This window comes from Hylobates moloch, unplaced genomic scaffold (assembly GCF_009828535.3).
Source record: "Hylobates moloch isolate HMO894 unplaced genomic scaffold, HMol_V3 SCAFFOLD_10, whole genome shotgun sequence".
NCBI lineage: Eukaryota > Metazoa > Chordata > Mammalia > Primates > Hylobatidae > Hylobates > Hylobates moloch.
Window position 1 is genome coordinate 77695652 of NW_026652285.1, and position 27689 is coordinate 77723340.

A 27689-nucleotide genomic window follows, 5' to 3' on the forward strand; every position below is an offset into this window, starting at 1 on the left:
AAACCCATCAGACTAACAGCGGATCTCTCAGCAGAAACTCTACAAGCCAGAAGAGAGTGAGGCCAATATTCAACATTCTTAAAGAAAAGAATTTTCAACCCAGAATTTCATATCCAGCCAAACTAAGCTTTGTAAGTGAGGGGTAAATAAAATCCTTTACAGACAAGCAAATGCTGAGAGATTTTGTCACCACCAGGCCTGCCCTACAACAGCTCCTGAAGGAAGCACTAAACATGGAAAGGAACAGCCGGTACCAGCCTCTGTAAAAACATGCCAAATTGTAAAGACCATGGATGTTAGGAAGAAACTGCGTAAATGAATGAGCAAAATAACCAGCTAACATCATAATGACAGGATCAAATTCACGCATAACAATATTAACCTTAAACATAAATGGGCTAAATGCTGCAATTAAAAGACACCGACTGGCAAATTGGATAAAGAGTCAAGACCCATCAGTGTGCTGTATTCGGGAAACCCATCTCACGTGCAAAGACACACATAGGCTCAAAATAAAGGGATGGAGGAAGATCCACCAAGCAAATGGAAAACAAAAAAAGGCAGGGGTTGCAATCCTAGTCTCTGATAAAACAGGCTTTAAACCAACAAAGATCAAAAGAGACAAAGAAGGCCATTACATAATGGTAAAGGGATTAATTCCACAAGAAGAGCTAACTATGTTAAATATATATGCACCCAATACAGGAGCACCCATATTCATAAAGCAAGTCCTTAGAGATCTACAAAGAGACTTAGGCTCCCACGCAATAATAATGGGAGACTTTAACACCCCACTGTCAACATTAGACAGATCAACAAGACAGAAAGTTAATAAGGATATCCAGGAATTGAACTCAGCTCTGCAGCAAGTGGACCTAATAGACATCTACAAAACTCTCCATCCCAAATCAACAGAATATACATTCTTCTTAGCACCACATCTCACTTACTCCAAAGTTGACCACATAGTTGCAAATAAGGCACTCCTCAGCAAATGTAAAAGAACAGAAATTATAACAAACTGTCTCTCAGACCACAGTGCAATCAAACTAGAACTCAGGATTAAGAAACTCACTCAAAACCACTCAACTACGTGGAAACTGAACAACCTGCTCCTGAATGACTACTGGGTACATAACAAAATGAAGGCAGAAATAAAGATGTTCTTTGAAACCAACAAGAACAAAGACACAACCTACCAGAATCTCTAGGACACATTGAAAGCAGTGTGTAGAGGGAAATTTATAGCCCTAAATGCCCACAAGAGAAAGCAGGAAAGATCTAAAATTGACACCCTAACATCACAATTAAAAGAACTAGAAAAGCAAGAGCAAACACATTGAAAAGCTAGCAGAAGGCAAGAAATAACTAAAATCAGAGCAGAAATGAAGGAGATAGAGACACAAAAAAGCCTTCAAAAAATCAGTGAATCCAGGAGCTGGTTTTTTGAAACGGTCAACAAAATTGATAGACCACTAGCAAGACTAATAAAGAAGAAAAGAGAGAAGAATCAAATAGATGCAATAAAAAATGATAAAGGGAGTATCACCACCAATCCCACAGAAATACAAACTACCATCAGAGAATACTATAAACACCTCTACGCAAATAAACTAGAAAATCTAGAAGAAATGGATAAATTCCTCAACACATACACTCTCCCAAGACTAAATCAGGATGAAGTTGAATCTCTGAATAGGCTATAACAGGCTCTGAAATTGAGGCAATAATTAATAGCTTACCAACAAACTCCAGGACCAGATGGATTCACAGCCAAATTCTACCAGAGGTACAAGGAGGAACTGGTACCATTCCTTCTGAAACTATTCCAATCCATAGAAAGAGAGGGAATCCTCCCTAACTCATTTTATGAGGCCAGCATCATCCTGATACCAAAGCCTGGCAGAGACACAACTAAAAAAGAGAATTTTAGACCAATATTCTTGATGAACATTGATGCAAAAATCCTCAATAAAATACTGGCAAACCGAATCCAGCAGCACATTAAAAAGCGTATCCACCATGATCAAGTGGGCTTCATCCCTGGGATGCAAGGCTGGTTCAACATACGTAAATCAATAAATGTAATCCAACATATAAACAGAACCAACGACAAAAACCACATGATTATCTCAATAGATGCAGAAAAGGCTTTGAGAAAATTCAACAACCCTTCATGCTAAAAACTCTCAATAAATTAGGTATTGATGGGATGTATCTCAAAATAATAAGAGCTGTTTATGACAAACCCACAGCCAATGCCATACTGAATGGGCAAAAACTTGAAGCATTTCCTTTGAAAACTGGCACAAGATAGGGATGCCCTCTCTCACCACTCCTATTCAGCCTAGGGTTGGAAGTTCTGGCTAGGGCAATCAGACAGGAGAAGGAAATAAAGGGTATTCAATTAGGAAAAGAGGAAGTCAAATTGTCCCTGTTTGCAGATGACATGATTGTATATTTAGAAAACCCCATCATCTCAGCCCAAAATCTCCTTAAGCTGATAAGCAACTTCAGCAAAGTCTCAGGATACAAAATCAATGTGCAAAAATCACAAGCATTCTTAGACACCAAATAACAGACAAACAGAGAGCCAAATCATGAGTGAACTCCCATTCACAATTGCTTCAAAGAGAATAAAATACCTAGGAATCCAACTTACAAGGGATGTGAAGGACCTCTTCAAGGAGAACTACAAACCATTGCTCAATGAAATAAAAGAGGATACAAACAAATGGAAGAACATTCCATGCTCATGGATAGGAAGAATCAATATGAAAATGGCCATACTGCCCAAGGTAATTTATAGATTCAGTGCCATCCCCATCAAGCTACCAATGACTTTCTTCACAGAATTGGAAAAAACGACTTTAAAGTTCATATGGAAACAAAAAAGAGCCGGCATCACCAAGTCAATCCTAAGCCAAAAGAACAAAGCTGGAGGCATCACGCTACCTGACTTCAAACCATACTACAAGGCTACGGTAACCAAAACTGCATGGTACTGTTACCAAAACAGAGATATAGACCAATGGAACAGAACAGAGTCCTCAGAAATAATACCACACATCTACAACTATCTGATCTTTGACAAACCTGGCAAAAACAAGAAATGGGGAAAGGATTCCCTACTTAACAAATGGTGCTGGGAAAACTGGCTAGCCGTATGTAGAAAGCTGAAACCGGATCCCTTCCTTATACCTTTTACAAAAATTAATTCAAGATAGATTAAAGACTTAAATGTTAGACCTAAAACCATAAAAACCCTAGAAGAAAACCTAGGCAATACCATTCAGGACATAGGCATGGGCAAGGACTTCATGTCTAAAACACCAAAAGCAATGGCAACAAAAGCCAAAATTGATGAATGGGATCTAATTCAACTAAAGAGCTTCTGCATAGCAAAAGAAACTACCATCAGGTGAACAGGCAACCTACAGAATGGGAGAAAATTTTTGCAATCTACTCATCTGACAAAGGGCTAATATCCAGAATCTACAAAGAACTCAAACAAATTTACAAGAAAAAAACAACCCCATCAACAGGTGGGCAAAGGATATGAACAGACACTTCTCAAAAGAAGACATTTATGCAGCCAACAGACAGATGAAAAAATGCTCATGATCACTGGCCATCAGAGAAATGCGAATCAAAACCATGATAAGATACCATCTCACACCAGTTAGAATGGCAATCATTAAAAAGTCAAGAAACAACAGGTGCTGGAGAGGATGTGGAGAAATAGGAACACTTTTACACTGTTGATGGGATGGTAAACTGGTTCAACCATTGTGGAAGACAGTGTGGCGATTCCTCAGGGATCTAGAACTTGAAATACCATTTGACCCAGTGATCCCATTGCTGGGTATATCCCCAAAGGATTATAAATCATGCTGCTATAAAGACACATGCACATGTATGTTTATTGTGGCACTATTCACAATAGCAAAGACCTGGAACCAACCAAAATGTCCATCAATGATAGACTGGATTAAGAAAATGTGGCACATATACACCGTGGAATACTATGCAGCCATAAAAAAGGATGAGTTCATGTCCATTGTAGGGACATGGATGAAGCTGGAAACCATCATTCTCAGCAAACTATCTCAAGGACAAAAAACCAAACATTGCATGTTCTCACTCATAGGTGGGAACTGAACAATGAGAACACTTGGTCACAGGAAGGGGGACGTCACACACCAGGGCCTGTTGTGGGATGGGGGGAAGGGGGAGGCATAGCACTGGGAGATATACCTAATGCTAAATGACGAGTTAATGGGTGCATGACACCAACATGGCACATGTATACATATGTAACAAACCTGCACATTGTGCACATGTACCCTAGAGCTTAAAGTATAATAATAAAAATAAATAAATAAAAACAATATGCAGTGCTGCTCTTCACTGTAGAAAGAGCTTGAGAATTATCTTGAACTCCAAATCCTGTACCTTTTTTCATCACAGTTGTGTATGGGTTTTATCTAGTACTGGTTTTTTTCCAAGCCTTTTCACATCTTGACACATAGTAAATTTGACCAAAAAAAGATGAAAGGAAAGATAAAAGAATGTGTTCTTGGCTGGAGGTGACCTACTCTTGGTGTCTAGCTGCCCCAAAGACTGAGAGGATTGTTAACTCTGACACCTATAACCCATTCATGATTTAGTTGGTAAGCAGATCTGCCCATTTCTTTCTTCTTCATTGCCAGATCTCAGTTCATGCACTAGTTATGCCCTGCTTCCACTTCATCTAAGAATAATTCTGTATCATAATATACCATACTTATATATTAACCTTCTCATATTTGCATTAGAACTTTAAGATAATTGGGCTACTTAAACTTCGTAACTCCCCTCATTACATCTTTTTTTTCCCCTGAAAACATTTGCCATTTCTCTCCCAACCACTGCTTCATTTACTATCTCTGCAATACTTTTTGTCTTCTTTTCCATTAGAGATGATATGCTGTCTTCTTTAGGAAACTTTACCTAAGTGTAAGTAAGGAAATGAATGCCATCCTCCCTAGTGTTTTTATTATGATAGCTAAAATGTAACGTATAACAAGAAGTATATATAGAAACAATATTTTTGTTTTAGTTCTATGCCGTATCTCTCCATAGGTTGTTTTTTATATTTTTAAACGTTTATTTTTTGAAGGTTGGAACCAGATATGAGAGTTTAAGGAGCTTTAAACTCTTTTAAAAATCTTTTTTTTATATTTCAAATTCTTTTTTATTGTAAAAGTTCCTGCAGAACAGAAAACTTTTATTTAAATAGTTTTCTGTTCTCTTGAGCATTGTACAGTGTATTTTTAGTATACTTCGCATACTTACTATTACTTGATGTTAATTCAGCCAGTTTTAGGCTGCTGGGGGAGATGACTCACATACACTAACAGTTATAATGCAACATAGAAACTAGTAAAAGCCTCAAGGTTAGTTGCCTTTCTTTGTGCTTCCATAGTAACCCGTGCTTATTCCTTCATTACAACTATACTGTATTGTTATTGCCTCTTTATTTATCTCTGATAGAGTCCATCATAAACTAGAACAGTGGTTCTTAATTGATGTGGGGGTGGTAAGGAATGGGGCTTGTGCATTTTGGAAAATATCTTCTCATATTCTTTTTCAGGTACATCACTCTCTCCATCACTATCACTCCTGCCCTCCTTCTTTTGAAAACTCCTGTACTCACCTTTATGCCCTTCGAAGTTAGGGAACGTATCTTATTTGTCATTTTATCTCTAGTGCTTAGCATTTTTTTTTTTGGCATATGTGCCCATTAAAGTACACAGTAACTATTTGTTTCTTGCAGGAAGGTAAAACTAGGTTAGAGGTGGAGGGAGCACTTCTAACCTGGAAGAATATTGAAGACTTCCATGAAGAAGTGTCATTTGAGAGGAGCTATGAAAAGAAAGGTAAACTGGTTTTATGGAAGTAAATGAGAACATTGCAGACAAGAGGTAATGGGCAAAAACACAGAGGCAGGAAAGTGTAGGATGTATTCCAGGAATACTCATGCAAAAACCATAGACTATGTGAAGTGTGAGAAAGCTTATAGTAAGTTTGCCTGTATTCAGTCAGATTGTGAATACCCCTTTATACCATTATATGTAATTTGAACTATTTGTAGGTGGTAGGGAACTATTGAAAAGTTTTGATTGTGGTGTAACTTATTTGTCAGCAACTTGATACATCTGTCAGTGTATAGGTAAGATTGTGGATACAGAGAAAGTGGAGACAGGGACATCAGTTAAAATTAGGACATTAGGTACAATTATAGTTTAGAATGACAGTGAAGAAGGAAGGAATTGATGCAAGAGGTATTTTAAAGGTAAAATCAACATACTATGGCTTCTTTTTTTCAGTATCACATTGTTCATTTTTAAGTGGTTACTGAATATTCCTAATGAAGAGCTAGTGCTAGTGAAAAGGAACATTTCGATAGGCGAATCTTTCTCTTTTGCGACTGAATTGCCTTGGCATTTATAGAAAATAAATAATGAAGTGAAGTTAATTGGATATCATCTTGATAATAAAAATATAGTTAAGTTTTTGATGTTATATTTTGGAGGTTTATTTTATGTAAGAATTAGTTGTAAACTAGAGAAGAAAGAACAAGATATTAATTTGGATTTTATGCCTGTAGTAGCTTATATAGGCCTATTATGTGTTCTTTCCCATTTATTAATTTGGGTTTAGAAGAAGCTGAGTGATGGCCTACTCTGAATGCCACTTTAGATTTCACTAGGAATCAGCATACAATACATTAATGTACTATTTAATACAAGTACAAGAACTTGAGTTGAAATCTTGAAAATGAAGGGTAGTCTCCTTGTTAATCTTGTGAGCTGCCCTTATCAGGGTATAGGTTGAGCATCCCAAATCTGAAAATTCAAAATCTGGAATGCTTCAAAATCTGAAACTTTTACGTACTAATATGATGCTAATATGATGTGTATGGGTTTTATCTACTACTACTTTTTTTCGAAGCCTTTTCACATCTTGACACATAGTAAATTTGACCAAAAAAAGATGAAAGGAAAGATAAAAGAATGTGTTCTTGGCTGGAGGTGACCTACTCTTGGGGTCTAGCTGCCCCAAAGACTGAGAGGATTGTTAACTCTGACACATATAACTGAAAGGAATGTTCACTGGAGCATTTCAGAAGTTTGGATTTGGGATGTTCAACTGGTAAGTGTAATCCAAATAATGTGGAATCCTAAAAAATCCAAAATACTTTTGGTCCCAAGCATTTTGGATAAAGGATACTAAACCTCTATTTGATAATTGTATTTCCATGGGTTTTAACTGAATACAAAAACTAATACCATCATCAGTGTTGATTGATATTGTTTTCACAGTTTTGGGAGATAGAAAATAATTATGATTTATTAGGCTATCTTTGCTTAATATACATTATCTATTGATCAGGTGAATTGTTCGCATCACTATTGGTATTATTTCTCTTAAGTAGTTTGTTGACTTTATATATACATATATATATATATATATACACATATATTTTTTTTAATATTTGCTTTATATAGTCATCAGCTCTGGCAGCTCATTTGGATTGTTTTAAAACCCCAAACCAAGACTTGATTTTAAGATGGTAAAGACATTTGTGCCCCCTTCTATCTGAAATTACCATGAAACAACAAGGAAAATGAGAGAAAGAGATGTAATTACATCTTTGCTGAGACTAGAAGACCTGTAACTCCAAATTGAAATATTTGAGAAATGGCAGCCACATGTAAACAGGAAGAGATTCAAAGAGAATGCTGGTAGAAAGAGATCTCAGTTAGAGCTGGCAGAGCAAAGAGTCCTCTTCTGTTTACAGTGGAATCGGGATGCATAGAAAGGCAATGGGAATTTCCTTGGATTGTTTGGCAACATGAACTAGCAAGAAAGGAAGAGTAGGCCGGGCGCGGTGGCTCACGCTTGTAATCCCAGCACTTTGGGAGGCCGAGGCGGGCGGATCACGAGGTCAGGAGATCGAGACCACGGTGAAACCCCGTCTCTACTAAAAATACAAAAAAATTAGCCGGGCGTGGTGGTGGGCGCCTGTAGTCCCAGCTACTCAGAGAGGCTGAGGCAGGAGAATGGCGTGAACCCGGGAGGCGGAGCTTGCAGTGAGCCGAGATTGCGCCACTGCACTCCAGCCTGGGCGACAGAGCGAGACTCTGTCTCAAAAAAAAAAAAAAAAAAAAAAAAGAAAGGAAGAGTGAATGAGGAAGTGCACAGATACCCCATCTTTGCAGAAAGCACTCTCTTGCTGAGGTAAAGTAGAGGAGAGACAGTGAGTGGCCCTTTGCTGCCTGTCTCTGACATCTGGAAGAAGTAATGTTTACATGCTTTTCCCACTTGTTCTCATACACATTCTCTGCCTTTCTCACATATACACATGTACAAAATACTCTGTCAGACAGAGTTTTCTTGTATACCAAAGACTACCCTCTAGTCTAGAATACACCCTTATTTCTTTCTTCCATAGTTAAGGTGTAAATTATATTCCCATTTAGAAAAGTAGGTGTGGGCTGGGTGTTGTGGCTCATGCCTGTAATCCCAGCACTTTGGGAGGCCGAGGCGGGTGGGTTGCTTGAGGTGAGGAGTTTGTGACCAGCCTGACCAACACAGAAAAACCCCTTCTCTACTAAAAATACAAAAATTAGTCGGGCGTGGTGGCAGGCACCTGTAATCCCTGTTACTCGGGAGGCTGAGACAGGAGAATTGCTTGAACCCAGGAGGTGAAGGTTGCAGTGAACTGAGATCGTGCCACTGCACTCCATCCAGCCTGAGTGACAGGGGGAGACTGTGTCTCAAAAAAAAAAAAAAAATGCTTAATTGTAGTTCTGAAAATAGAGAATTCAATGTTATAACAGAAAAAATATTTAAGAAAACCTTCTGCAAAGAAAAGAAATCTTTAGGTCAGGCTCAGTAGTAGCTCACACCTGTAATTCCAGCACTTTGGGAGGCTAAGGCAGGAGGTTCTCTTGAGGCCAGGAGTTTAAGACCAGCTTGGGCAACATAGCAAGACCCTATCTTTACAAATAAATTTTTTAAAAATTAGCTGGGCATAGTGGCACATACTTTTACTCATGGCTACTCAGGAGGCTGAGATAGGAAGATCACTTAAGCCTGGGAGTTTCGGGTTACAGTGAGCTATGATTGCACCATTATACTTGAACCTGGATGACAAAATGAGACCCTGTCTCGAAAAAAAAATCTTCTACAGATTGAAAGGAAACACATTGAATGAGGAAAACTAACATACAGTCATCAACATCCTTGTATAACCTAGTTTTTAAAAAATTGGATTTCAAAGGTAAGGAATGCATTCTTTGCCCATCCCAATAAAAAGATTAAATTACCTATTGGGGGTTGGTTTGGGAAATCGGATATTGTCAAGGGAATATTTAGCACTACAGGACAATGGTACAAAGTGTGTAAGTCATTGGGGAAAGACAGTGTAACCTCAAAGCCAAATTGACAACTATTTTTGAACAAGGCAAAAGCTCAAGGTAAGTGGTACCCCTAAGTTCTTTTTGATAAACTGCAAGAAGATGAGTATCAGTCATCCAGTAGATGAACAGAGATGATATAGCAAATGGATTGGCAGGGAACATTGTAGGAATAAGACCAAAATAACTATGAGATTTGTAGTTGTGGAATACAATAGAACTGTAACAAGTAGAAATAATAAAAGTCAAGATTGAAAGATGAGAGAAGACAGAATGTGGTATAAATTTGTTGATTTCTTCTTGTTTTATAGCTGGAGAACAAAAGACATGTAAACCTTAGATATCAAGCATAATAGAGATGTCAGTATATTTGAAGGATTGAAGGAATAAATGTAAGCACTTGAAGAACTAAATGTGTTTAACCAAAATCAAACAGTGGAGACAAGGTAGGAAGAAGTAGAACTGTATTAAATTTCTTATCCTAAAGGAATAATCAGAGATGAGACCTAAGATGAAAGAACAAAATGTTTATTGTGGCATTCTTTACAGTTGAAAAAACTGAAAACATACATGGAGTATTAATAAAAACTGATCACATCCTAGATCACACACAAACTTGAAAAGCTACAAAGAGCTGTCTTACAGGCCATGTTCCTTGACTAAAAACGGTCTCAGTTTCTCCTTAGGAAGTGGTTCTCAGCATTGTCAGCAGCATCAGCATCATTTGGGAACTTGTCAGAAATGAAAATTTTGAGGTCTCATACCAGATTTACTGAATCAGAAACTGGAGGAGAAAAGCACCTCTCAACCTTGTTGGTCAGTTTTTATAAATATCCTATTTATGTTTTCAGTTATTTACAGTTATAAAAAAAGTGATAATAAACATTTTTGTTTTTTCGTCATTGGTCTCATATTTGATTATTTCTTTAGCATAGAAGATGACCAGATCAAAGAACGCCCGTGGAAATTTAATTTTTCTTTGTTCTATTGTTGGTTATTACAGGTACAAAATTAAAGAGGTTTTTGTTTCTTTAAAAATATCTTTTTTATTCACAGAAAACAAAATTATCTTCCTTTGCAAATCCAAAAAGATGAAAACGACTGAGATACTTTCAAAAGACAACCAAGTGAGCACCACAGACTAATGAGTAGAATCAATAAGAACGTGGTTTTGGCCCTTTTAACGCTGACAAGTTCTGCATTTCTGCTGTTTCAGTTGTACTACTACAAGCACTATTTATCAACAAAGGTAATTTTATTCCTTCTTTCTTATCATTCCTTCTTTCTTATCATTGTATATTTTCTGATCACACTTCTCTTTGCAATACATAGTATTAATCATGGTTATTCAAATTCTTGCATCCTTGTGAGGTGTGACAAACAATTAAAAATTCAGTTAAATATACTTGTAATAGCACATTAAAGACAGAGGTGCTAAGTTTCAAGGATGTTTAATCTATTGGAGTTTCCTGAGCTAGTTATTTAAAAATTATTATTTTGTTAAACAGATTGTCCTTCATTTAAATGAACTCAATGATAAATAATTTTGATAAAATGTCAGAATTAGTTTATTTTAGTACAGCATATATTTTAATTTAGTACCTACTGGGGAAGTATAATGATATGACTTACCTTTATCTGTATGTATAGGAATAAAGTAGAGACAATGATGTGGAAATCAATAGCTTCTGAAGAATCCATAGAATATACCAGATAAGGAATTCCGAAGTTGAGACAGTGTTGTTACATTGTGAAAAGTTGCCAAACACTCCCTCTGGGGTGTATTATAATAATTACTACCATTATTGAGGATTGTACTAGATGCTTTCCATGCTCAGTTTAATCCTAAAAAACAATCGTGGGGAAGAAAAATTTTTTTTTGTTGTTTTTATGTTTTTATCCTCATTTCTTAATTAGAACTATTCATCAGAATTAATCACTTTGCGCCCCTCCTCAACAAGAGGGGAGTATACTTCCCTGCCTTTTTATGTTGGGCTTGAACAGTAGAATGTTAAAGACATGTGCAGAAGCTTCCGATAGGCTGTTGTGATTTGACTTAGTTTTTATGCTCCCCTGACCTATAGGAGAAGAGAAAAATGTATGGAGCAGACCAAAGCATAGCTGCCCAGCTGACTCACAGATTTGTGAGGGAGGAAATAGATGCTTATAAGCCATAAGACTGGGGAAAGTTTACTATGCAGCATTGTTACATGGGGTTATTAGACCTAATTTTGACAGACGAGAAAACTGAAACTTTTCTTTTTTTAAGAGAGGATCTCGCTCTGTCACCCAGGCTGAAGTACAGTGGCATAATCATAGCTCACTGTAACCTTGAACTCTGGAGCTCAAGCAGTACTCCTGCCTCAATCTCCTGAGTAGTTAGGAGGACTACAGGCACATGCCATCACGCCTGACTAATTAAAAAATTTTTTTGTAGAGATGGGGTCTCGCTGTGTTGCCCAGGCTGGTCTTGAACTCCTGGCCTCAGGCAGTTCTGTCACCTCAAGCTCCCAAAGTGCTGGTATGGGCCACTGCAACTGGCCTGGAAAACCAAAACTGTTAACAGATGTTAAATAATTTACCTATCCAAACCACCCAATATCTAATATGTGGAGCTGACCTCTAATGTCCTTAGTTCCATTTTTTCCAGGCTATATAGTTTTAAAAATAAAAGACTATACTGATTCTACTTATGATCTTGGCTGTTTATCCAATGAATGTCTTTCTGTGACATCTTCAACCCTTTCCTGATTATTTTCTTAGGATAAAGTCCTAGAGTAGAAATTCTAGATCTAATATGCACATTTTAGATTTTTGTTATGTATTACAAAGTTATCCTTCATAAGGATAAGCAGTATGCCTAATTTCTCATATCTTTTCATAAATAGGAATAACAATAACAATGGCATCTGTTTCAGTTAGAGATGGCTGGCTAATAGTAGCTTAAACAAATAGAGGAATTATCTGTCCGTATCTGTAAGTCTAGAGCCTCTAAAATTCTCTTGGTATTTCCTGTGTTACAGTCAAGGCTAGAAGAAGTAATAGTGTGATCTAGCAGGCTTCTACTTTTGTGACAGTGGCCAGCAGATTCCCAAATATAAGAGAATCTGGGGAAGTAAGGTTTTACTATTGTTATTTAGCTTTTCTAGCCTCTATAATAGAGATTGCAAAAGAGAAGGGGTTTGGGAATGGGTGTCAGGTCAGTTTACCTATAGTGTCTGCCATAGCAGCTAACATTTTTTGATGTGCTTGATTGAGTAGGCCCTATGTGAAGCACTTTACCAACATTTAATTCTTAAAACAACAAGTTGAGTAGATCTTGTTCTTCCTGTTTTTCCAGCAAAAACATTGAGATTTTGAGAGATTTACTAATTTTCCCAATATCACATAGTTATTAAGTGGGGGAGATGGAATGTGAACCTGAGGAGTCTACCCCAAAACCTCATTCATTAATTTTTAGTGTTCGTAATATTCAGAAACGGAAAGCTATTCAACTCTATTAGAGGTAATTTCTTTGGTTACCAGTGGGGTTAAACATCTTTCCATATGTATATTGGTTCTTTTTAGTTGGATTCTTACTTCTTCTTATTTGTGTCTTTCATATATGTTCCTGATGATGTTGTCTTTTTCTGTAGCTGTTCTTTATAGTTTGAAGAATATTAAGCCTTCATCATATATATTTCAAATATTTTTCCTGACTTGTAATTTGCCTTTTAACTTTATATTCATGATGTACTCCCTCAATAAATTAGTACTTAATGTATAAGTAGACAGATGTCAAGATCTGTTTTCCTTAGGGCATCTGTTTTTTACGTTATAACTAGCCCAAGATTATGGGAATATTTAACTGTATTTTTGTCTATTTAATGTTTAAATTTTTTCACTAAATTGAATTTATTTTAGTATGTGGTATGAATTAGACATCCAACTTACATTTTTCCCCAATGATTAACCAATTGTCCCAATATCCCTTATTGAATTACCCATTGCTTTAAAAATCCCATCTTAATTATATATTAAATTCTAATAAAGAACTGCTGTCTCGACCCTTTTCCCTTGGTGGCAATGTAACATAGTTGTTGAGAGCATGAACATCAGTTTGAGATTAAACCTCATCTATACTGCTTATTAGCTGTGGGATCTTGAGTTAATTACTTGACTTCTAAATGCCTTTGTTTCCTTATCTACAAAATGGGAGGCAGTAACAGTACCACCTCATAGACTTGTGAAGCTTAAATGAATTGATATACATAAACTATTTGGAACAATGCATGTTATACAGAAAGAAACCAGTAAAAATTGGCTATTATTTTTTTAAATTTTATAATGAAAAATAGTATTTGTTGTATTGTGTCCATACCATACAAACTGCCTTAGTAATAATGCCTTATTCATTAAAGAAAATATAATCTTTGAACAGAAGTAGTATGTAATTAAAGTTCAGGTAACCTTTATATACCATTAATTTTATAAAGTTCATTATTCATACTAGATTCTTGTTTTTTATGTTTACTTTTGATAATAGGTAGACATTATAACATCTAAGTTCTAAAATATCACAGATTATTTGTATTTTATTGAAATATATGGAGTGGGTGCAGTGGCTCACACCTGTAATCCCAGAATTTGGGGACACTGAGGTGTGCAGATTGCTTGATCCCAAGAGTTTGAAACCAGCTTTGGCACCATGGCAAAACCCCATTTCTACAAAAAATACAAAAATTAGCCCAGCATGGTGGCGTGTGCCTGTAGTCCCAGCTATTCAAGAGGCTGAGGTGAGAGGATCACTTGAGCCTGGGAGGTTCAAGCCTGCAGTGAGCTGTCATTGTGCCACTGCACTCCAGCCTGGGTGACACAGGGAGACCGTGTCTTAAAATTTTTTTTTTTTAATATATGGAAATTATATTAAACCATTTGTAGCCTGGTAATTGTATCCTTTAAAATGGAATTTTTAAATTTACTCATGAATTCAGAAACTGTTATTTAAAAGTCACAATTTGTAGAGTATTTTGCCAAGGCGATAGAAACAATGAGGTGGTTTCTTCCTGCCCAGTATTTATAATTTAACTTGGGACAGATGCTGATGAGAGTATAGGTGCTTCCTGTATGTTATAGTGTGAAAACAGGATACTAGCTGTAAGGAATACAAGCAGTTTCTCTATGCCAGTAGGTAAAAAAAAAAATGCTTTGTTTAAAAATAGTAAGGAGACCAGGTGCCTGCCTGTAATCCCAGCACTTTGGGAAGCTGAGGTGAGAGGATCGCTTGAGCCCAGGAATTTAAGACCAGCCTGGGCAACATAGTGAGATCTCATCTCTGCTAAAAATAAGAAAATCAGCTGGGTATGGTGGTGCATGCCTGTAGTCCTAGCTACCTGGGAGACTGAGGTGGGAGAATCCCTTTGAGCCCAGGAGTTTGAGTTTACAGTGAGTTAAGATCTGCACTCCAGGATGGGCAAGAGAGAGAGACCCTGTCTCAAAAAATAAATAAATATGTACATACGTAAAATAAAAATAGTAAGGATAGTTAGACTAATTAGACGCTAAAGATACCAACTTTTAAATTTATTTCAATGTCATTGTGGAAAATTTTTAAGCTTTTGGGTTTTTGTTAAACTTCTAAATCTCACTTATACGCAACGTTTTTGAACTCAAACTTTAATGAAGTATAGATGCATCCGCAGTTTTCTAATGGTTTTCTTCTGATATAGGAAGAGAACCTGAACTATTGTTAGCTTTGTTTACTGATTATATCTAAATTGCATTCCTCTGTTGTTCAATGAGCAGTGTTTTGTGGGATATGCTTAGATAAATAAATTCATGTAAAAATTATTTATAGTTCAATTAAATGTTTGATTTGGTAGCCAAAGAGTACAGAATCATAGTCTTGATCAGGGTGAAATTATAGGTTAGCGTCATCAACATAAAAACAAAGATTCTAAGTCATCCTTGAACTTCAAGGTGATTTTCAGAGACCCGTGAGATTATGTGTTAGAGATAGGGATGAAAAATTGATTTTATCTTTGATTCCAACCCAAATTTAGTAGCAGTAAATGCCTGCAGCACCGTGGTAAGAAGGACTGCAAAGCTTTCAGGCTTTTCAGGAAAGAATACTCTAGTATTTGCTACCTTGGAGTTTAAGGAGACTTACTTTTGACCATTTTGAGGGCCTTAGCACAGAATTACTCTTGGTCGTAGCTGGTTAGACAAGCCTAGCTTTTCCATGATCCTCCAAATGGGATCTGAATAATCCAGTTATCATGTTAGCATTGAAGATAAAGAACTAGTATATTATATTTATTGGGTCTGCTAAAATTTCGTAGATGGGTAGAACTGACTCTTCAGATTCCAGAACAACCTTTCAGATCTTGCAAATACAAACTGCTTTAATGTAGTGTCCTTGTGAGCATTGTCTGTGGGCGCCAACTTTCAAGTAATTGGCTTGCAGCTCACACCAGAATGGAAAGGACATGTCTCTAGGACCCTGAAGAGAATTTTCATTGTTCACTGTTTTTATGCACCTAACAGGATAGTATGATCGTAATTGTGTGTGCTCATTTAATCCGTATTTATTGATCACTCGTCTTACACAGTGTACTTAGGAATACAGAGATAAATAGAACACAGGCCCTACTCAAGAAACTCATAATTTGATAGACATGGCAGTAGCAATAATTTTTGAGTTCGGGGGCTACATCATCGTCCTCATGCAATTGTTTGGCTTTCAGCAAGTCACTTTGAGCACCAGTTTCTTTAAATGGGTCTAACGGCAACATTGCTGGTTGAGATAATGTATGTGATATGTCTCACTTAGTGTCTGATACATGGTAGATGATAACTATTAGTAGCTTACATTTTCTAGTACTTTTAAGGTTTTCATTGCAGTTTGACAAATAAAATTGTATTAAGTTATTATAGTGTCCCTATAAGCTTTTATTTTTTACTTTTTCATAAACCAAGTTAACTGGGGTCCAGATATGTTAAGTTTCTTAAGTTCAAGATTGCCAATCAGGTCCTAAAACTTGTATTTATTCATACAGCTATTCCAACATGTAAATATAAATTTGTTCAAAAGAAATGAGTGATATGATATGAAATGAGATGGCTTTAAGGAATGCTGTAGCACAACAGAAAATCGTCAATATTGATGCCTATGTGGAGGGAAGACAAAGCCAATGAACTATGTTTGTATTAGGCACTGAGTGATCCAAGCCTTTTTACTGTTCTTGACTTAGTCCAATAAGCAGCACCAGTGCCTGCAGTAATCAGCTGTTTGTATTATCTAGGAGCCCACTTATAGAATTGGGTGCTGAGATATCTTATTTTGCATTATATTTAGTAGCCTATGTATGTTTGGTTAGAAGGAAGGAGGAGGGAGTTGAAAGGGGAGTTTGGATTTCAAGTTTGGCAGTAGTCATTCACAGTGAACATTTTTATATGCCATTATTAGAAATGGAAATTAGTCTTGTAGCCATTTAGATAATGTTCAACAAAGGCTTTTGCATATTTTTAGTTGGTTAGTTACTTGCTAAAATTATGCAAGAAATACGATTTTCCCTTTATCTTTTTTGACTTTTGGGCTCCTTCCATTTTGCCCGCAAGTCTAACATATAGGTCATCCCTGGAGGAAGAATATTATATTTGATAGCTTGATCTACTGTGGTAAACTTTAATAAATACTACTGCCCCACTTTTTCTACCACCCTCTCTCACTCCTGCTATTATCCAGGAGAAATGCGATATAATTTCTTTCATTATAATTGAAGGGTGTTTTTTTTAGTCTTTTTATTTTTTCATTTATTCGCAAACATTAGGCTGTGTAGGTTTGTAGGTTTCCTGGCCAGTTTTGATTATTAAGAATCACAGCTTTTCTACCATTTCAGGTCACATTTATGAGTGATTCACTAATAAATCTAAGAACTTCAGTGGCTTGGGAGTAAATATGAGAGAAATGTTTCTACTGAAAGGAGAAACACTGAGAGGCAGAAGTGGAAGGCTATCTGGAGGGCTGTGGAATTTGCAATGGCCAGTGTTTCTGATCCTTAGGTTTGCAAGCTTATAAGCAATTGAAAAAGATCAGTTATTGAAGCCTTAATTTTTTCTAAAAGTACTACTGTTTGATTCTATATGAGCATAATTAATGATCGTGCTGAATTAGGAATTTGGTTTGAGGGTTTCTGTAAGAAACACTGTTGGATACTGCATTTCAAAAATGATAGGATTTTTTCTTAAATCTTCACCTCCTACTTTCTGGGTGCCTTTTCTTTGATAATGTATCTTTATTTGACCCAGTTATCACTAGAGTTCAGTTGCTACCAGATTTTTTCTACCAGTTGTTGTTGGCATCTGATTCCATCTGTTTACTCATTTATTCATTTCCCATAAATTTTTACTCCAAATATCCCATAGGCAGTGTGTCAGAATATTTTCAGGTTTTTTTTAACCAGTTGACATTATATGGCATTTCTTTCTGAACATTCTGCCATTCATTTGTCAAGTATTTGTTGAAAGCTTACTATGTGCCACAGTAATAGGCTATGAAACAAATGATGAATGAAGTTCAGTCCTTCTGTCTGGGAACTCACAAATTGGGAAATTTTGGGAATGAAGGGGAGAGAGGTTAAGAAACATAAAGAGACATATAAACAAACAATAACAATATATGTTACTTCTTTTTTCAAAGCACACTTCATAACTTTTCTGTTCCCTAGTATCTAGCCTTTTTAATCTTTCTTCTGTACTGTTGTCAGGGATATTTTTCTTAGATGCAGATCTGATCCAAGTTATTCTCTGCATAGTATACCTATGGAGTAAGAACCAAACTTCGTAGCATAGCATGCTGGATATACTCTGTTTGCTCTCCAAATTCTCTCTTTACCATACTCTGTGCTTGGGGAGGCAGACCTTTATGGATTATTATTAGCTGAGCTCCCTTGCCCTTTGGTTTCCAGTTGGGTTCAGCCAATGGGATACAGCTGGAGATTGCAAACTGGGAAGAAAGAGAGGTCAGATTATTTATTCTCTTGGTTCTCTACTTGTAGGGTCATTGGTTGACAGCGACTGCATCTTCTTGTATAGCTATAGTTGCAGCCACTGTAGCTGCCACTGGGTGCCAATAACTCTTGCTCTCCAGAGACTGATTAAACAGTAAGATAATGAAATTTAAACTTCAGGGCCCCTCACTTGCAGGGAATTTGCAGGGGCCTTAGGAATATGTTTACAAAGCTATTTATTTTTGTAACATTTGCAAAAGATATTTTTACATTCTTTCTTAAGAAGAGCCAGTGACTGGGCATGGTGGCTCATTCCTGTAATCCCAGCACTTTTGGAGGCCGAGGCGGGTGGATCACCTGAGGTCAGGAGTTCAAGACCAGCCTGGCTAACATGGCAAAACCCTATCTCTACCAAAAATACAAAAATTAGCTGGGTGTGGTGGTGTATGCCTGCCTGTAATCCCAGCTATTCAGGAAGCTGAGGCAGGAGAATCGCTTGAACCCAGGAGGCAGAGGTTGCAGTGAGCCGAAATCATGCCACTGCACTCTAGCCTAGGTGACAGAGTGAGACTCTGTCTCAAAAAAAAAAAAAAGTGGGGGGGGTACTAACAAAATGATATAATCTTCAGGCCCTATAAAACTGGACCCTCCAATGTCCTTAACCTTGACCCTTCAAACTTAGGTAGGTACAAGGTTTACAGGGAAGAGGACTACTGAATAACATACTTGGGAAGGCTGTTACTGAATATTTCATGGATGAAATAATAATTTGAGTTGGTTTTGTAGGATGAGGAGTTCTTCAGGTGAAGAAGGATGGAAAGGTCATTACAAATAGACGACACAACCTGTTCAAAGAGAATGAGTATTTTGATGTCTAAAGTAGAAGCATACTAGGTAGAAAACAAAGAAAGTACAAAAGCCCTGAGGCAGGAATATGTCTACCAGTTTTGAGAACAGCATAGAGATCAATGTGGCTGTAGACAAATTAGTGATGGGGGGATTAGTGGGTAAGGTTAGAGTTTCCTATTACTTGGGGTCTTGTAAGCCATTATAAGGACTTTGAGTTTTATACTGAGTGAGACTGGGAAACATAGGAAGGTTTTGAGCTATGTGACATGATCTGACTATTGTTTTAAAACAAGTAGTCTGGCCACTGTGATGAGAATAGATTGGCTGTGTCCCCACCCAAATCTCATCATTAATTGTAGCTCCCATAATTCCCATGTGCTGTGGGGGGACCTGGTGGGAGATAATTGAATCATGGAGGCGGTTTCCCCCATACTGTTCTTGTGGTAGCAAATAAGTCTCATGACAGCTGATGATTTTATAAGGGGAGATCTGATGATTTCCCCTTTTGCTTGATTCTGATTCTCTCTTGTCTGCTGCCATGTAAGATGTACCTTTCACCTTCTGCCATGATTGTGAGGCCTCCCCAGCCACTTGGAACTGTGAGTTCATTAAACTTCTTTTGTAAATTGTCCAGTCTCAGGTATGTCTTTATCAGCAGCGTGAAAACGGATTAATACACAGAGAGACCAGTTAGAAGGCTATTCTAGTAATTTACCCAAGAGATGATAATGATTTGGACAAGAGAGTTGATGGTAGAGTTGGTGAGAAATGGAAAGTAGAGTTTTCAGGATTTGTTGATGGGTTAGATGTAGGGTATTAGAGTGACAGAAGCGAATCAGGGATAACTCTAGTATTTTTGTCCTAAGTAATTGGAATGACAAAATTGCTGTTTACTGAGATGGATAAGACTGGAAAGAGCAAGTCTGAGGAATGGTGAAAATCAGGAGTCTTTTTGTACATTTTAAATTTAAGGTGCTGTATTCATCTGTTCTTGCATTGCTATAAAGAAATACCTGAGGCAGGGTAATTTATAAAGAAAAGAGGTTTAATTGGCTCATGGTTCTGCAGGCTGTACAGGAAGCATGATGCCAGCATCTGCTCAACTTCTGGGGAGGCCTCAGGAAACTTAGAATCATGACAGCAGGTGAAGGGGGAGCCCACATCTCACATGGCCAGAGCAGGAGGAAAAGAGAGAGTGGGGAGATGCTACACACTTTTAAACAATCAGATCTTAGGGGAACTCACTCACTGCCTATCACAACTGTCCCCACAATCCAATTTCCTCCCACTAGGCCCCATTTCCAACACTGGGGATTAAAATTTGACATGAGATTTGGTGGGGATACAGATCTAAACCATATTATTCTGCCCCTGGCCCCTCAAATCTCATGATCCTCTCACATTGCAAAATACAATCATGCCTTCCCAACAGTCCTTCAAAGTCTTAACTTATTCCAACATTAACTCAAAAGTTCAAAGTCTCATCTGAGATGAGGCAAGTCCCTTCCACCTATGAGCCTGTAAAATCAAAAACAAGTCAGTTACTCCCAAGACTCAATGGGGGTACAGTCATTGGGCAAATACTCCTGTTCCTAAAGGGAGAAATTGGCCAAAAGAAAGGGGCTACAGGCCCCATGCAAGTCCAAAACCCAGCAGGTTACTCTTTAAGTCTTAAAACCCCAAAATAATCTCTTTGACTCCATGTCTCATGTCCAGGAGGACACGGGGGTGGGCTCCCAAGGCCTTGGGCAGCTTGGACCTTGTGGCTTTGCAGAGTTCAGCCCCCACAACTGCTCTCGTGGGGAGACATTGAGTGTCTGCAGCTTTTCCTGGTGTACTGTGCAAGTTAACTGGTGGATCTACCACTCTGGGATCTGGAGGACTGCAGCCCTCTTCTCACAGCTCCACTAGGCAGTGCCCCCGTGGGGACTCTCTATGGGAGCTTCAACCCTGCATTTCCCTTCCACACTGTTCTAGTAGAGGTTCTCCATGAGGGCTTCATCAGCAGCAGGCTTCTGCCTGGACATCCAGGCTTTTCCATACATCCTCTGAAATCTAGGTGGAGGCTCTTAAGCCTCAACTCTTGCACTGTGTGCACCTAGTTACAACTTGCACCCTCTGAAGCAGCACCCTGAGCTGTACCGGTGCCCCTTTGAGCCATAGCTGGAGCTAGAGCAGCTGGAATGCAGGGAGCAGTGTCCTGAGGCTACTCAGGGTGGCAGGCACTGGGCCTGGCCCACCAAACTATTCTTCCCTCCAGGTCTCCAGGCCTGTGATGGGAGGAGCTGCCTCAAAGGTCTTTGAAATTCCTTCAAGGCCTTTTCCCCATTGTCTTGGCTAATGCAAATTTCTGCAGCCTGCTTGAATTCCTCCCCTGAAAATGGACTGTTCTTTTCTGTCACATGGCCAGGCTGCAAATTTTCCAAACATGTATGCCCTGCTTCCCTATTAAATACAAGTTCCAATTTTATGTCATTTCTTTGCTCACACATATGAGTATAGGTTAGAAGCAGCCAGGCCAGATCTTGAACTCTTTGCTGCCTAGAGATTTCTTCTTCTGGGTTGGGCATGGTGGCTCATGCCTATAATCCTAGCACTTTGGGAGGCTGAGGTGGGCGGATCACAAGGCCAGGAGTTCAAGACCAGCCTGGCCAACATGGTGAAACTCTGTCTCTACTAAAAATACAAAAATTAGCCAGGCGTGGTGGTGGGTGCCTGTAATCCTAGCTACTTGGGAGGCTGAGGCAGGAGAGTTGCTTGAAACTGTAAGGTGGAGGTTGCAGTGAGCTGAGATAGCGCCACTGCAGTCTGGCCTGGGTGAAAGGGAGAGGCTCCGTCTCAAAAAAAAAAAAAAAAATTTCTTCTTCCACATACCCTCAACTATCACTCTCGAGTTCAGAGTTTCACATATCTCTAGGGCCAGGGTGCAATGCAGCCAGGTTCTTTGCTAAGGTATAACAAAAGTGACCTTTGCTTCACCTCCCAATAAGTTCCTGATTTACATCTGAGATCCCCTCAGCCTGGACTTCATCGTCCATATCCCTATAAACATTTTGATCGCAACCATTCAACAAATCTCTAGGACGTTTCAAATTTCCCCTCATCTTCCTGTCGTCTTCTGAGCCCTCCAAACTTCCCCTCTGCCTATTACACAGTTCCAGAGTTACTTCCACATTTGCAGATAACTTTACAGCAATACTGCTTTCCTGGTATCAATTTTCTGTAGTTAATCTGTTCTTGCATTGCTATAAAGAAATACCTGAGACTTGATAATTTATAAAGAAAAGTTTAATTGGCTTATGGCTCTACAGGCTGTACAGGAAGCATGATACTGGCATCTGCTTGGCTTCTGTGGAGGCCTCAGGAAACTTAGAATCATGGCAGAAGGTGAAGGCAGAACCAGCACTTCATATGGCTGGAGCAGGAAGAAGAGAGAGAGGGAGGAGGTGCTACAGTCTTTTAAACAGCTAGATCTCAGGATAACTCACTCACTCATTATCACAAGAACAGCACCAAAGGGATGGTGCTAAACCAGTCACAAGAAACTGTTTACATGATGCAGTCACCTCCCACCAGGTACCACCTCCAACACGGGATTACAATTCAGTATGAGATTTGGTGGGGCACAGATCCAGAGCACATCAGGTGCCTATTTGACATTCAAATGAAGAAGGTGAATAGACAATTGGATTATATAAGTCTGGGTAGAGTGGGTTGGGAATACAAATTGAGTGTTGTAAGCATATAGATGGTATTTAAAGCCATACGACTAGATGAGATACTAAGGAAGTGAATATGGATTTTTAAAGGGGGAGAGAGAAAGTGTCAACATCTGAGCTTTGGGACCCTCCAACACATCAGGGAAGTGGGAAGAACCGGCAAGTTAAAGAAGTAGCCAGAGAAATAGAGAAAAAAACAGAAATATGGTGATACAGAGAGCTAAGTGAATGAAGTGTTTCAGTGAGGCGGAGGTTGTCAACAATTCTTGGTATATCAAATAAGATAAGTACTGATAATTGACCATTGGATTTACCAATGTTCAGGTCATTGGTGATCTTGATGATGCTCAGCAGAGTGAATTTAAAATGAAATGAGTTCATGGGAGGAGAGGAATTGGAGGCAATGAGAAGAGACAACCCATGAGGAGTTTTGCTGTAATGGGGGACAGAAAGTTGTTCTTTGGGAAAAGAGGAGTTGAGAAGTTTTTGTGTTTTGTTTTAATTATTAGTGTTTTAAGATGGAATAAATAATAGTCATGTTTGTATACTGATGGGAATGATCCATCAGAGATAGAAAAATTGCTGGAGCAATGTCTTTGTCCAGTCAAGGGGGGATGGGATTTAGTGTGTAAGTGGAGAGGCTGGCCTTAGATAGGAACATAGACAATTCATCTGTTATGACAGAAGGGAAGGCGTATTATATGGATATAATTCTTGTACAGTAGGTGGGAAGACGTGGTGGGGGCTTTTGAAAATTATTTTCAAATTTCTTTTTTCTCAGTGAACTAGAAAGCAATGCCATAAGTTGAAAGATAGAATAGGGAGGTGTTAGAAAAAAGAGGGGGAAAAGTCATCTAGGAGAATGAGACAGTTAATATACAAGGGGAATGTAGTATGATTTCTGGGCAGAATTAAAGCCCCACTTGAGATTAGTAGTCATGAATTTAAAGTGACGTCAGCCAGGTATGGTGTCTCACACCTGGAATCCCAGCACTTTGGGAGGCGGAAGCAAGTGGATCACTTGAGACCAGCTTAGGCAATATGATGACAACCTGTCTTTACGAAAAATACAAAAATTAGCTGGGTGTGGTAGTGCATGCCTCTATAGTGTCAGCTGCTAGGAAGACTGAGGTAGGAGTATCACTTGAGTCTGGGAGGTTGAGGCTGCAGTGAGCCATGATCACGCCACTGCACTCCAGCCTGGGCAACATAGACCCCTGTCTCAATAATAATAGTAATAATAATAACAATAAAGTGATATCAGTCAGCAGCCACATTAGCTGCACAGTTGCAGGTGCAGAATAAGTAGAAAGTTGGCCTTTGCTGAGCAAGTAAAATGAAGTCAGATGGAGGTAAGTTGTCAGTGTATACAAGAGAATGATTATGAAACATGAATATTTCTGATTGCATTTTTCGTAATAGCCAAAAGCTGGAAATAACCTACATGTTCATCAACTAATGAATGAATATACAGTGGAATATTAGCCATAAAAGGAAATGAAGTACTGATACATGCCACAGAATGAATGAACTTTGAAAACATCATGCTCAGTGAAAAACCAGATGTAAAAGGCCACATATATGTTTCCATTTTTATGTAGTGTCCATAGTGGGCAAATCCACAGAGAAGATAATTAGTGTTATGATTGGGGCTGCGTGGAGGAGGAAAGGGGAGTGGCTGTTAATAGGAACATAGTTTCTTTTTGGAGTGATTCAAATATTCTGGAATTAGATAGTGGTAATAGTTGCACAACTCTAAACATACTAAAAATCACTTTAGAAAGGCAGATTTTATGGTATGTGAATTATATCTCAATAAAGCTATTATAAAAATAACATGCTAGTTCACTAGAAATTTGCTTCTCCCAAACTCAGCAAATTGAACAGCTCAGAAATGTAGTCTAATCAACTAATGTAGGACTAAGGTGAACAAGTAGCTGTGTTACAATATTTGCAGTCTCTTTTCAGGTTTGAATATTACAGTTGTTTTTTTCTCAAACATCTCTTAGTATTAAAATGTTATTGGCTAAGTTGCAGAGCTTGTGAGGAGAGACCAATTCTGGCTCTGTCTTAACTACTTAGTATATTCATCCATCCCTTCCTGTCTCCTTCCAATTAACAAACCTTTACTAAGCTATAAAAATCATCAAGCACTATCCTAGGTACTACTGGTGATACAAAGATGGATTGGACTTGGTCCCCACCCTTGAATGTGAGGTTTAATGGGGAAATGAGGTTTAGGAACTTGGAGCACATTTCATTTTTAGGGTGAGGCTATTCTAATCGTTCTTCAGCATCCTCCCATCTATAGCTTATAGATAAAGTATGCACTCAAGGCATAAGAAACTTATTTGGATCTTCTTTAAGCTTGAAACATTCTTCCTTTTGTCTCTAGAACATCAGGCATTCTTTCTCCTCTTAAAGTATTTTGGGGCTATCAGATGAAAACTCATAATAATTTTCTTTCTTCTGATGCTCTAGACCTGAAATATTTTTTATAAAAACTTCAATGTTCAAAATTACGATGTATGTTAGGTAAAGCGTGCATACTGGTGCTATCTGCAAAACAAATAATAATGTTTACCTTGCAGGATTGTTGTGAGGGGTCAGTGAGTGTACATAATTCATATATAGAAGTGTCAAGCACACGAGCTTCTCAATAAACATTATTATATGGTATCGCTTTGCCAAAGTCTACAAACACTAATTTTATATCTGGAGATATGTTGAGATTGCAGATATAGTCATAGACGTTAACAGACAAACCCTAATTCCAAAAAGTTTGCCATTCATTGATGGAAATTAATTGGTTCAGAGATGTTGACCATGTCTACTTTATTATTTAATAACTTAATTAACTTACTACAAATCTATTGATGTTTTCCATCTTGGATTTTTATATCATAAAAATGTAGAATTCTTAGCTCATGACTATATGAAAATTAGATATTGGATAATGCTTTTAAGCTAATTATATTTTGAATCTCACGCCTAACTGAAATGTAATGTTGCATGCTGGGCTTTGAATTTACTAAAAAGTTCTTTTGTTATCTTCCTAGAATGGAGCTGGTTTGTCAAAATCCAAAGGAAGCCGAATTGGATTTGATAGCACACAGTGGGTATGTAGAATAAACAAGAAATTTCTCAATTATAGTGTTCATTTCGTTCATTCATTTACTCCGTAAGTATTTGTTGAATGATGGCAATAATAATAGCTACCTTGTGTGGTGGGTGGCCGATTGGTAGTGGCAGGTAAGGAACAGGCCCTTTACCAAGTGCTTTATGCAATGTCTTATTTAGTCCTTATGGAAACTTTAAGAAGTGAGTAAATATTGTTACTCTCAATTCACTTAGAGAGATTAAGCTTAGTTGGCTAATAATTTGGTAAGACCAGATTCTGTCTGCCTCTAAAACCCACATTCACTGAGCTATGGTGTTTCCCAAATGAATGAATATATGAATCAGATTTATTTGAATAAGGGAAAAGTAATGATCAGGAATAAAAATCTATTCAACATATTCCTTTATAAGATGAGGGGAAACCAGCAATATTTACAATATATCTTTGTTTTGTTTTATAAATTTCAGAACCTACACATTGATAAAATATATTTTCCTATGTTTTAAAACTAAATTTAGAAAGAAAAACATTGCTGGGTTACTAATAAAACACAACATTTATTCTGTTAGTATACATTATGGGAATGACCAGATATTTCTTGATACACTTCAGTCTTTGGCTTCTCTATAACCAGAGATGTGGAACGCTTTAAATTAGAAGTGGATTTTCAGATCACCAAGCAGTGGTCATTTTAGATCATTGCTAACACCAAGTAGATTTTGAAGTGCTGTTTAAAAGTAAAGTCTGGGATATCCTATTATCAGGCTTCCCAGCTCTCTAGTCTATAAGTATCAATGTAAACTTTTAATTTATTAAAAATAGCAATTGTTTTGCTCTGTGAATTTAGAGTATTCTGAGGATAAAGGTAAGCATGATATACTTGGAATTTATACTACCTAGTCACAGTTATAAAGATTTTAGATTAAATTAAAAAGAGGTATTTTGTATGCTTCTCTGTGACCCTTCTCTACCTCCATCCCACCCTTAGGAAACACATACACGTAATACTTGGACCAGATTTATCATCCTGTGGTTGAAGTAATTTGCTGAGATTTAAAATTCAATATTTAACAGCCAAAGGCAACAGGGGTGATCTATCATACATTTTAACATTATAAGATGTGATGATACTTAGAGAAACATATATTTTTCAGGTTTGCCATTTATTAAGAGTCTTCATCTGTATGCTGAAAAGCAACTTCAGAAAAAAATTTAAAGCTGTAGTAGCTTCAGTTGGATAAATGGTTTTCCTTTATCAATATTAACTGACAACATTCTGACAACATTCCCAAACCTTTTAGTAAATAGAGCAGTCGGAGAAGGTACAGGTTCACTGATACATTTTAAAATGGAATTTGTGAAAAATTTGAAGCTTAAAATAATAGAAAAAAGTAGCGTGACTCTATCCTTTTCATTCAAGAAATGATCCTTGAGGTAGGAGAAAATAATGGATTTTTTTCAAAGTCTTTACTTCCACGGTACGCAAGCAAAAAGTTGAAGAGCAGCTTACCACATTCAGTGAGTTCTCTTTATACTCTTTTGC

At 37.7% G+C, this 27689-nt stretch overlaps 1 protein-coding gene across 14 annotated transcripts in view; it reads left to right on the plus strand.

Annotated features, from left to right (window-relative positions):
* Positions 1-27689, plus strand: part of FKTN (fukutin) — an 87751-nt gene that overhangs the window by 6800 nt on the left and 53262 nt on the right. For 3 of the 14 annotated variants that reach the window (XM_058444924.1, XM_032164791.2, XM_032164795.2), the window contains exons 1-4: positions 4253-5921; positions 9779-10283; positions 10524-10716; positions 26085-26144. In XM_058444924.1, the coding sequence (XP_058300907.1) occupies positions 10612-10716; positions 26085-26144 (165 nt within the window). In that variant the 5' untranslated portion in view covers positions 4253-5921; positions 9779-10283; positions 10524-10611. Of the gene's footprint in view, positions 1-4252; positions 5922-8218; positions 8287-8865; positions 9332-9778; positions 10284-10523; positions 10717-26084; positions 26145-26411; positions 27665-27689 lie in introns of those variants that run through there. The other 11 variants (XM_058444920.1, XM_058444923.1, XM_058444922.1 and 8 more) reach the window with 10 other exon arrangements.